General features: G+C 40.0%; 1 protein-coding gene across 1 annotated transcript in view; it reads right to left on the bottom strand.

The window, feature by feature from the left end:
• KCNH8 (potassium voltage-gated channel subfamily H member 8) overlaps positions 1-10,595 on the bottom strand; it is a 367,241-nt gene extending 356,646 nt beyond the window's left edge. The window contains exon 1 of the mRNA XM_055321520.1: positions 10,520-10,595. Coding sequence (XP_055177495.1) covers positions 10,520-10,595 — 76 coding nt within the window. The remainder of the gene's footprint in view (positions 1-10,519) is intronic.
• Positions 10,596-12,020: the final 1,425 nt, after the last annotated feature.

Here is a 12,020-nt window from a genome sequence, read left to right on the forward strand (position 1 = left end):
TCATGTTAGGAAAATGGATAGGCATCTAGAAAGAATAAATTTTGATCCCTACATCATATATATTCAATAGATTAAATTGCAGAACTTAGAATGGAGGAGAAAAAATTTGAATATATAAAATGAAACTATAGTAAAGCACATAGGATATATCTTAAAAACAAATTTAATATAGAAAATATCTAAGTATGACATAAAAAACACAATAAGGAAAACTGATTAATTCATCTATGTAAAAATCAAAAGACCAACCAAAATTGGAAACAAAAACATATACAATTCACATCAATTATAAAATAATCATTTTGTTACTATGTAAAAAACTCACAGGTGTCAAAAAGAGAATACCAGTAATCCAATCAATAAAGGGCAATGAATATGGACAAATAATGCCCAGGAAAGGAAACTCAAGTAGTCTTTAATTAAATGTTGAACTTCACTTACAGAAAACAAAGGTACATTCAAAATTATAATAGGAAGCCATTTTTAATCTTAAATTGAAAAGTAATTTAAGTAAAGGGATAAAAAATGAATACGCTGAAATGTTATGCAAACATTAATATTAATACTATCTTTCAAATAATTTTATAACTTTTGGTTTGTTTGAACCAAAAATACACTATAAGATATAGAGCACTATACAGATGGACAAGAGCCCTCAGTGATTATTACTTCTGTATCTTAAAACCTGAATCCACTATTGTTTGAGAGAGGGTAGCAAGCTTATTTTCAGATGATGGAACTATAACTTAACCAAAGATATACCACATTAATACAATACAAAAGCTGCAGTGCCAAGACATGCAGTCTTTTCACCATTTATGGAATCATAGGTGTGAAGGTCAAAAATACACCCACTTTTAACTTCATTATTCTTTTCATTGAAGAAATAACTAGAACACCACAATTAAGGACAACTCTACTTGTCAAACTGGGTGTTTGCTATTTTGATAACCTGTGAACTTCTTATGTGGATCCTTTTTTCTAGAAAATCAAACAGAACATGGAAAGATTGGTAAGTGCCCTGGTCTCAGTTCCTTCTAGTTCAATAACTAGAATGAGAAACTCATTTGGACAGACAGGTACAATAAGGAAGCCTATCTAAAAGACATAAGAGAACAAAAAAAAAAAAAGAAAAAAAAAGAAAAGAAATGAGTTTAGATTATACTTGCAAGTTGGAGAGCTAGGTACTTGTATTTCTTCCTGTAAATTCATTGTGGAGAAAAGGTAAATGATCTCTGTTAAAAGATGTCAACAGTACCTGACACTGGAGAATATATTTTTCCCAATAAAAGGAGACTCAAAATAGGTAGAAGAATTTCTTCTGTAAAACACTAACAAGGTAAAAACACAAAATGATGTCACTATAATAGATATGAGAATTAGAATATCTTCTATAGAGAGATTAGCCTGACAATAAAAGAATCACAAGTTCTAAAATCAGCAAATTCTAAGCACCAAAATCTCAAAGAAAAAGGATTTCTTTATTTTTTTAAAAAAATGGACAGTAGATTTTCTTTGATGAGCAAAACTGCTCTGTACAGTGAATGTGTTAAGTAGTTCCAGATATGACTCTTAAATACCAATCTAAAAACATTCTTTAAGTGACAAGTACTTAAACCATAATATATCAAAAGGGGAAGAAAAAAACAGCACATAGACTAGAAGGGGCTAAAAACTTTAAAGCAGAAATGCCTTTTGGCAAGAATTAGAAACTAGAAATGATACCACAGATTGCCCTGGTTTGTTTATACTTGCTATAAAAAAAAAAACACACATTTTAAAGGCAGTGTGATATAGTAGAAAAATCACAGGCTATAGTAGAAAAATCACAGGCTAGTGTGATAACACAGAAAAATGCTGAGCTTGAGTTTTGTCATCTGTAACAAAAAGGGGGGCTGCCTTCCCCCTTGCTGGGCTGTTGGGTTGTGGCAGGAACAAATAAAGCACCAGCATAGTATACAGAGTGTATGTAGACCTGCCCAACATGGTAGTCACTACTGTCAGTAAACTTTAATAAAGAAAATTAGCACTTGAACCATGTGAAAATGAGAGGCTAGCAGCTAGTCTAGAATTATGTTTCAAAACTAAAGTTAAACATAATACTGAATATAAGGAAAATCAGTTAGCACCAAAGGGAAATAAAGACAATTAATTACTCCGCAACTCTAGCCTTCAAGGAGTTTGCAATTCTTTTACACCAAGAATCATTTATTGAGCCATAACTTTGTTCCAAAGGTAAGCCTGAGCAAGGGGGATACAAAAGAATAAGGACAAAAGAGTAAAGTCAAAGCTTGAAGGAATGGAGTGCTGGAATATGAAAGCATAGAATCAGAACACCTGTGAGAAGCAGGCCAGGTAATGCGGAAGCAGGGAACAAATGCCACTTAATTCAACTTGAAGCCTCATAGAAAGAGCTTAGATACAAGGTAACCCCAGGATGGGTCTTGAAGAAAATGGATCTTGCTCTTCAAGTGACTGGCCAAGGCACAAAGACATCAATGAACAGGGGATTCAGGGTGAGTAGGTCTGCAGCCTGGGAGACAAAGGTTTGAAAAGATTCTGCAGTATCATCTTGGGGTCATTTGACACTAAGGACTTTGGACAGTCTCCAAGAGGTAGCAAGGAGCTGATAGATGGCTTTGAATAGGAGGGTTAAATGATTAAATCATAGTGCTTTTATTGGAAGTCACTCTGGGGACAGTGTAGGCTGAAAGGTAGGGAGTAAGCAGGATATGGGCCTATCGCCAGAGAAATCCAGTTAGAGTAATGTTACAACTGTGTAGATAAAAAAACAGAGGATCCAAACTAAAGAAGAAGCAATGAGAAGGAGGTAAGGAGCCAGATTAGGGCATTTCTAAAGGAAAATCTCAAAGACTTGATAACCAATTAGATGTGTGGACAGTTGAGGGCAACTCAGATTTCTAGCTTGGAGAAATGGATGGGCGGTGATGCCAATAACGGAGCCAGAAAACATAAGAAGACAAATAGGTTTCATAGGCCAGGAAAGATTATTAGTTCATTTGGGGACATGTGAGTTTTGAAAGGTTTAAGGGAGATAGATAGCTGCATTAACAGCTATGAAGGAAAACCAAAATATATCTTCCAGGGAATGCATAAGCCAAGAACTGTATTTGACTGTTTAAATTACTGAGAAAGCTCTTCAACTGCTCCAGTTGCTAAATATGAACTATGTCATAGGTAAAATTGAAGTCTCATCTTTTTTGTTTGTAGGCTCTACTAAACCAAAATGGATTTAAAACTTAGTATTTAGACTATCTCAGCAAATATACATTGTCAGATTGAACTCTACTATCTCTGCAGCGGTTGCAATTCTGTACCTTTTACTGCTGGCACTTCTCCAATTGACTTCACTAGGACTGAATGCTAGCACACCCTCAATTCTTTTTCTTCTCCACAGGCACAATTTTATAGTATAACACAACCCTGGAGGAGAAGAGTACTCAGCTATGTGGTGAGAAATCAATCTCTCTCCTTCCCAAGAGATAAAAGTTAAGCAAAAAAAAAAAAAAAAAGTTAAGCTCCCTGGGCAAAGCAGACATTTGTAAAAACATGAAGAACACATCAATCCACTGAATTCTCTGGGACCCTTGTCAAAGTGTAAAAGCATTTTTAGAAGAGATAGTAAGAAGAAACTTCTTAGGTTTCAAGGTGGATGTTTCTCCTGCATTATGCATCAGCCTGTGGAATATGGAAAGGTTGAGAGTTTTTACACCAGGCATAGATGGCACCGTACTATCGTACCAAGATATGAATCTATCACTTTCAATGGCTTACTAAGACAAAGTACTCTGACTTAGAGACATCCCATGTCTGGCCTAATTTACTTTCCATTCTCCTCTTGCCTCTACCTTTTGCCATTCACATCCTCTAAGATATTCAAAGACACCCCTTCCCCTTTTTAGCTTCAATGACCCTGCTACACAAATTAGCAAACAGAATATTGTCTTTGTTCTTATCATATATGAGCCAATAATTCCTCCCCAGAAGCCATTCTTTATATAAAACCCTGCCAGATCATTCACCCACAGAAATTATTCCTTTTTCATCCAGATGTGCACAGCTCTTTGCCTATATCTCCTGAATATTCTTATCCATTTCCAACCTATCCTACAATATTTTTTGCATACATTTATCATCTTCTTTGAGAGGAGGACAAGCCTGGTTTACTCCAAAGATCCTAGCATAATGGCTGTGTATATAGTCAGTGTTGCTTAAATATTGTTGAAGAAATGATTGATTGATTATTGAGACTAAAGTAAAGATTTCATCAGAATGACTGTATCATTCTAGAAATATGTTAGATCTAGGATATCCCAGAAATGGGTAACCCAGGACCTTCAATGTGTTTCTCATGCCAGAAGAGGTTCATGCCATGGCCTTTGGTCTGAGGTGATACTAAAAGCCAGAGCCTAAGAAAAATATATAATGATCATAACTTCCATTTTTAACATATTGGCTATCAATTTTCCTCTATATAATGATGTCAGAACAAAATTATATGATATTTTAAAGACTATATCATAAATTTTTTTTATTATTTGTGTATTTCACTCATCAAAAGAAATGTATGTCTGATAAAGACATAAATCCAATTCTTATAATCAAATGCTTTGTTCATTGCATGGAAGTTATGAGAACTGCTGTGGTAAATCCTTTGCAGAGTAAAGAATTCATCTACAACATCAAAGCATGAGAATAAATAATTCCCTCCTCGCCCTTCTTTCTTCTCACCTCTCTCTCCTTTTCCCTCTCTCTTTTTTTCTTTCTAATTTTCAGTAAATCTAGAATAAATTTAAATAAAGAACATTATTTAGTTGAACATAGGCCAACTTCAATGCAAGAATGCATAGATTCTTATATCTGAGACATGGCTAGAGGCATGAAAAAGACATGGAAAACATATTTTTTTCAAAGTAGTTCACTTAGTTTGCCCAGAAATAGGCCTGGTTAATTAGTAAGGGAGAAATACCCCAGTCCCCTTAGAGTGCAGTGCCCTGCTTTGGCTATAATTCTTTGCAGATGCCACATTCTTAGATTGTTTCTCCATCCAGTACAGGTTAAGAGAACCAGGTACACAGACTAACAGGTCCCATTTCTTATCCATAAAGAGGGAGTCCCCTGTTAAGGGACTAGATTAATATCCTGAAACAATCCAAAATTTCCCACATCACTTCTAGATCAGAGAATGAAGAGTATGACAGGACAGCTGACTAAAATGAACTAGACTAGTTTTACTCCTGTGCCACCTCCAGACTGTGAGCAAAACCCTCCCTCTAGTAGGCTGGAATTCACTAAGATTCCAGATGTAAACTCCACAGGATTTCACGCATATAGAACTGCAGAGTTCACTTAATAAATCTACTTTTTAGAACAAATGTCAGAACATTGGATTTTGTATGATAATACAATGGTGGATAGCATCTATAGTAGACAGTTTCAAAATGGCCCTCACAATTCCCAACTCCTTGTATATACACCTTGTCTCATCCCTTTCTCCTAAGTGTGAGCAGAACAGATGATTTTAGATGTGATTAAGATCCATAGTCAGTTGACTGTGAGTTAATCAAAATGGAGATTATCCTAGGTAAGCCTGACTTAGGCAAATTCTTAAAAGAGAGACTTTCCTGCCGCTCTAGAAGAAGCAAACTGCTTGGTTGTAAGATGCCCTATAGGAGAGGACATGTGGCATCAACCTGAGGGCAGCTGCTGGTTGCTGAGAAAAGTCCCTGGCTGATAGTTAGCAAGACAACAGAGACCTCAATCATAAAACCTAAAGGAATTAAATTCTGCTAACAACGACATGATCTTAGAGGAGGGCCTGAAGCCTCTGCAAAGACCACAGCCCCAGCTGAGGACTTGTTTGCAGCCTTGTGAGACCCTGAGCAGAAGACCCACCTGATCCTTGCCTAGATGTCTGGCCTACAGAAAATGTGAATTATTAAGCCACTAAGTTTGTGGCAATTTACTACACAGGAAAAGAAAACTAATAAAGAACTATCTCTTTAAACATAAAGAATAAGAATAAAAGAGACTACAAGTAGCACATAAAAAAATTTTTAAGTCTTTATAAACTTCTGTTTGGGGAGAGATATCTCTAGAATTCTAGCTATTTCCTTGAATGTTTTCATGTAATAGCCTTTTATAGACAGACTCGTACATAATGGAGCTCATTCTTTTTTATTGGCTAAATGCCTTTGCTGGTATTCTCCAAACTACAACCCAGCAAAGACTTTGGAAGATCTCCACTGTCCTACCTTATTCTTCCACCTTCCTGCAGCATTGGATTCATTACCCTTCTCTCTATGATTATAAAGTTAAGAGCTCTATGTTCTGTGATGAAAGCATAAAAAGAAAGATAGAAAAAAAGAAGAAAGGAAATATGAAAAGAAAAACCATTGCAGTTACCTCTGTAAAGGAAGTATTTCAATTTTAACAAATTTCCTTGGATCATTTTAAACAGGCTATACAGAAGTACATAAAGTACATGCAAATATGAATGAGTTTCTAAACTATTGTTATCCTGAATACTTTGACTAGAATGTCCTTGATAGAGTCACTGGGCTACAAACTTCCTTTAAAGTTTAAATCTTGTTTCACTAACCCCAAAGGAGAAGTATTCTGGCCAAATTTTGATATGACTAGAATATGTAGGCAAATTTACAGCTATGAAAATGTAGGCTAATATACCATTATGTTTGAAAATGGACACTTGCCTCTGAAAGTTTTATATCCTCAAAAAAAAAAAATGTGTTTTGCTCAAAACGTACTCCATGACAAATATCTGTACTAAAAACTACTTTTAACATATGTACTTATGTTTTCTCTACTATACTTTCTCTTTGCAAGATTAATATTCATGTGCTTAATGCAAGAAGTCCACTCATAGAAGATTTTTTTAAATACATCAAATATATTTAAAGAAAAACCATGTAGGAAAAACGAATTAGATCCAGGTTATGATGTTAAAACTTTGTGTGTGTGTGTGTGTGTGTGTGTGTGTGTGTGTGTGTGTCTGTCTGCCTGTCTGTTTTAGAGTGTTTCCAGTGAGAAGTGTGGCTACACGTAATGAGTCAAAAAAATTTATTGGCATTACTTTTTTGTTCTAAATAGTGTATAAGTAGTCAATGTTTGCAAGGTTCTTAGTTTTTCTCAGTCTCACTGCACTTCAATTAAACGCAAACCAGGAGAACATAATTCAGAAGTACATGTATTTTAGGGTAGTTTTACCATAAATAGATTCATATTTTCCAATAGTTTTTAAAAATTATATTGGATATGAGAAAAATATTTTTCCAATTAATGGTCCACAATTGTCTTTCAATCTTGACAAAGAGCTCACTTAAATATCAAAAGGAAGAAATAACTATTATATAAACAATAAGGTGTCACCAGTTGATAAAATATATTATTAACTTCTTTTATGTTGCCCTGTGATAATATTTCAACTAATAAATTAATAAGATTATGTTATGAGCTTTTATTATTGTATACTTACTTTTTTCCTGGGAGAAACTTTAAATGTTTCGGGTTTTATTATTTTCCATTACAATATTAAGTCAGTAAGGCTAATAATAATACTGCATGGTGGTTAAGTTAACAAGGTGGTTTGCCAGGGTTACTGTGTATTCTCTTCATTTTTTTCATCAGGATTACGCAATATAAAATAAAATAAGAAACTAAGATGACTATAAAGTGTACCTAACAAATAAACCAATGTACCAAGTAAACATATTACATTTTGAGAATAATAACATCATTCACTTTCTGTAGAATTTTTATTTAGGTAGGTGGAAGTTTGGTAAATTTAAAACTTGCAAATAGTTTTGTCTTGCACAAGGAATTAATACTATAAAAAATCAAGAGAAAGAAGGATGGGGATCCCTGGGCGGCGCAGCGGTTTGGCGCCTGCCTTTGGCCCAGGGCGCGATCCTGGAGACCCGGGATCGAATCCCACATCGGGCTCCCGGTGCATGGAGCCTGCTTCTCCCTCTGCCTGTGTCTCTGCCTCTCTCTCTCTGTGTGACTATCATAAATAAATAAAAATTAAAAAAAAAAAGAGAAAGAAGTATGATCAAAGGAAGATTTTCAGGAAATGAAGTATACTTAAAATTTTGTCAATACAGAAAAGATAGCACAATAAGATAAAATACTTAGCCAGGGAAATGGTATGCCCATGATTCTAGATACAGCAAAATTTGAGGCTAAAAACGTGTTTAAAGTATTCTTTTAAATTTCAGATTATTCAAGTCATCCTACAGTTCAAAAGAGAAGTAAATGAGAAAAATACAATCTTTTTCCCTGGAGTGGGGTTTGTTGGGATGAAGGGTATTCATTAGATGTAAAAAGAAAAAAGTCCTGCCAAAGTAAACCTTCATGTTACTCCTCATTTTGAAATTTGTTTCACTGATTTCATACAAAGTGGTTCCCTACAGGAATCCCCCAAGTCCCAACCAAGCACAGACCAAGCATGTTCTCCAACAGTTTTAGGTTTAGGTTTTGGTTTTGGATTTTGGTTTTGTTTTCTAAATGCTGGTAGGTAATGATGGTCTTCCCAAATAAGAATTTAAAATTTCTAATCATCCATTTTAATTAACATTAATGTTTAGCTTTTTTTAAAAAGGAGCTATTCACTAGTACACCCATCTACATGCGCTCCAGTCATCAAATGTTAGAGTGACAAAAAGAGGCAAAGGTATCTCGTACTGATGATCTAAAGCCCCTCTCATTATAACTGATATCTAAATATATTGCTGCAGTAATTCTCAGGGCTATGCTGGGATGATTCACTACACTATGCACTCCATTCAACTTTAAATGATGATGAGATAAGCAACTACCATTTACCAGTAACCTCGTTTTTAATAAATGCTTTTGGGATCCCTGTTGAGAGCCTTTGGGGCTTAAATTTGCAACTTCAAGAAGAAACAGACAAACCAAACTAATCAGCTCCTAAGGTAACAATTAATAGTACCCACGTTCACACACGGTTAAAGACAGCAAGGGTGTCTTTGTATGCTGTTCGGGTGGTGAAGGTAATGGCAGTCAGGGGCTATAAGTTTTATTACAGTATTTTCTCTTATTATCCAAAGAAGACACATTGGGCTGCACTTCACCAATACTGTCTGACACATATAGAATATAAAAGGGAAGAGAACGACTAAAGCCAAGAGTTAAAAACACTGTAAGAATAGCCACACCTTTTGCCCTGAGTAGGGTGGATATCAAAAGTAAAAAATGAACAAAATCAGGTAAATTATTCGTCTCCCTCCCATGTAAACTTTTCCAACTATTCCTAAAGCACAAAGTCCAGGACTTTCTTCTCACCATAATTGGAATGTGTATATAGACTACTGGAGTGGAAATAGAATTAGAGGTGATCTCTCATGCCAGTTCCATGAAATACACCATCATAGTAAAAAAACAATGATACTTGAACCACAGAAGAGCCTTCAGAATAAAGGAGTTTCTATGAGTTTTGTTTAAGAGACAGAAAAAGGAAAGATAACACACAGAAGCAACATGAGCTAGGAGGAAGGTGAGGATATTCATACTGAAACCAACTAAGAGCATTTTTAGGGGTGAGAGTACAGACTCCTAAGCCTGTTGGGAAGACCCACAGGCTCAATAAAGAGAGCTCCAGAAGCCTGGGAAGGAACGGGGACCTGACCGTGGTCCTGAAAGAGGCCAACTTGCAGGTGATTCCAAACATCTCCAAACGTCCACAGGGCACTAAGCATATCCTTCTTTTCAACTATAGCTGAAACAAGCTAAACGTCTAATAATACTCACCCTCAAAAAAAAAAAAAATACGTCGAAACTTTCTCATACGATCAGCCTTTATAATGCCCAGCTCATCCCTCCCCAACAGTATATCCTAGAGTGAGGATAATCTCAGGACTGAGAGGTACGCTCTTCTAGCTTAAAGGCAGGAATCAAGATTCTGACAAACTCCTAACGCTTAGAATTCTACAGAAAGCTTACAGTTGGCAATCCTGATTCTAGTTTGCGTGTCTCAAACTCTTATGGGAAACCATGCCTATCCGAAAGACCTCAAGGAAGGATGCTCCATGGAAGCCTAACGTCTCAAACTCACCCTATAATCGAGACAGCCTTGAAACTCTAGGAAGATAAGGTGGAAATTCACTAACATGGACATTCCCGCTCTCACCTCGTTAAGTTAATTTTTCAAAAATTTCCAAAAAAAAAAAAACAGTCCCGTAAAGAAGTGCCCGATCCAGGTCCCACACTGAACACGGGCGTCGGTCTTTCTTCAGGCTGCTTGCTGGCTCTCACAAACCCAGGAGGTCAACGGGACCAACTACACCAACCCAAAGTGTCAATACTACACCGAACCATGGGTGGAAGGAAAGGCGCCTTTGCAAAAACGGAAAGAATTTCACTCCGCCGGTGCAAAAAAGAAGGTGGGAGAGAAAGTAATTTATACGTGAAAAATCATTCTCGGAAAATAGCACACAACTCGTCGAAGTGCAAGACTTACGTGTTCCGTCAAAACGGGTGGCGATGGTGTCGAGGAAGGTGTTCTGGGGCGCCAGTAATCCTTTCATAACCGGCATTTTTCCAGCGTGGTGTGAAATTCTCCATCAAAGTTTGTCCAGAAGGATGGTTCAAGAGGAGGGCGCCAAGAAGGGAGCAGGGGAGCGTGCTGACGGCAGCGGAGGGCAACCTGGCGCGGCGCTGGGGCCCATCCGGGGGAGGCGGATGGAAGCAGGGAGGGAGCGCGCTCCAGCCAACGCCGCTCCGGCTGGAGCCTCCCCGCGAGCGCTCCGAGCCCGCCCCGCACCTCCAGGCTCAGCCCGGCGCAGGCTCCCTCTCCCGCCCCCTCCACCTCCGCCGGCGCCGAAGCCCCCCCACCGCCCCTCCGCGGGCCGCGGCGCCCGCCGAGTGCAGCCTCGCACCCCCCCCCCGCCCCGCCCGGGAAGAGCCCGCCGTGGCCCGGGGCGCCGCGCCCTGACCTCAGGCGCTGGGGTCGCGGAGGAGGGCGCTCGCTGCAGGGCGAGGCCGGGTGGCGCCCAACCTCGCGGTTTCCAAGGGGCGCGGGGAAACGCGCGCGAGCACGACTCCCACCCCCCAGGAGCCAGGGAACAAAGACCCCTTTGTTCCCGCTCCGTCCCTCTCCCGGGGAGACCGGAGTCCCGTGGGTGTGGTACTGGAGAAGGGGAGGAGACAGGTTGGGGCAGGTACCCGGGAGCTTGGGAGGGGGCACCCCCCCCCCGTGGTGTCCGAGAGAACCGAGGCAGCCGGGCGCCTCCGGGGGGAGGTGGCCCCCTTCCGGCACACCTGCCACTGCGAGTGCCCGAGGCTGGAGCGGGGCAGCTTCGGGTTGGTCGCGCGGCCCCCTCCCCAGGGACCCGGGTCTTTCAGCCTGAAAACTAGTCCAAAGCTCCTGGGTTTTTCCACCTCTCCTTCCCGGGTTCGAAAGCGGGTATTTCGGTCCCGCTCTCCAAATTGCCCTTGGCCTTCCCAAGCCGTTCTAAACTAAAGGAAAACAATAAGAGGTGGTGGTTGTTTTTTTGGGGGGGGGGGGAGGCGGTTGTTTCTTAATGGACAACGCATAACCGGTTTCTCACTCTCGGGTGAAATGTAAATAAAACATTCCTAGAAAAGTTTTCCGTTTTTATTGATTTGCAAAATGCACTGTTCAGTGCCAGCAGCAAGGCTGCCTCGTAAAACGAACCACCGGCTTCCACAGCCAGTCGCCTAGCCCGCCTCCGCCCCCCACCAACAACCCCCACCCCGCCCCCGCCCCCGCCCCCGCCCCTCGGCGACGCTTCCTCCGACTCTGGAGCCTCCGGCTGGAAAGCCTGGCCGAGTCCCCGGAGCGGCAGGTGTCGCGGAAAACGAAAGTGGGCTCTCGGTGCCCTTGTCGCCCTCGCCACGCGGGACCCGGGGAAGCCCGGCCCACGCCTGGGCGCAGCCCTGCGGGGCGCGGCGGAGGCCCCGCGCTAGGAATCTACGGCCCCCGCGGACGGGACGGAGAC

The sequence above is a fragment of the Nyctereutes procyonoides genome, unplaced genomic scaffold (assembly GCF_905146905.1).
Source record: "Nyctereutes procyonoides isolate TBG_1078 unplaced genomic scaffold, NYPRO_anot_genome, whole genome shotgun sequence".
Taxonomy (NCBI): domain Eukaryota; kingdom Metazoa; phylum Chordata; class Mammalia; order Carnivora; family Canidae; genus Nyctereutes; species Nyctereutes procyonoides.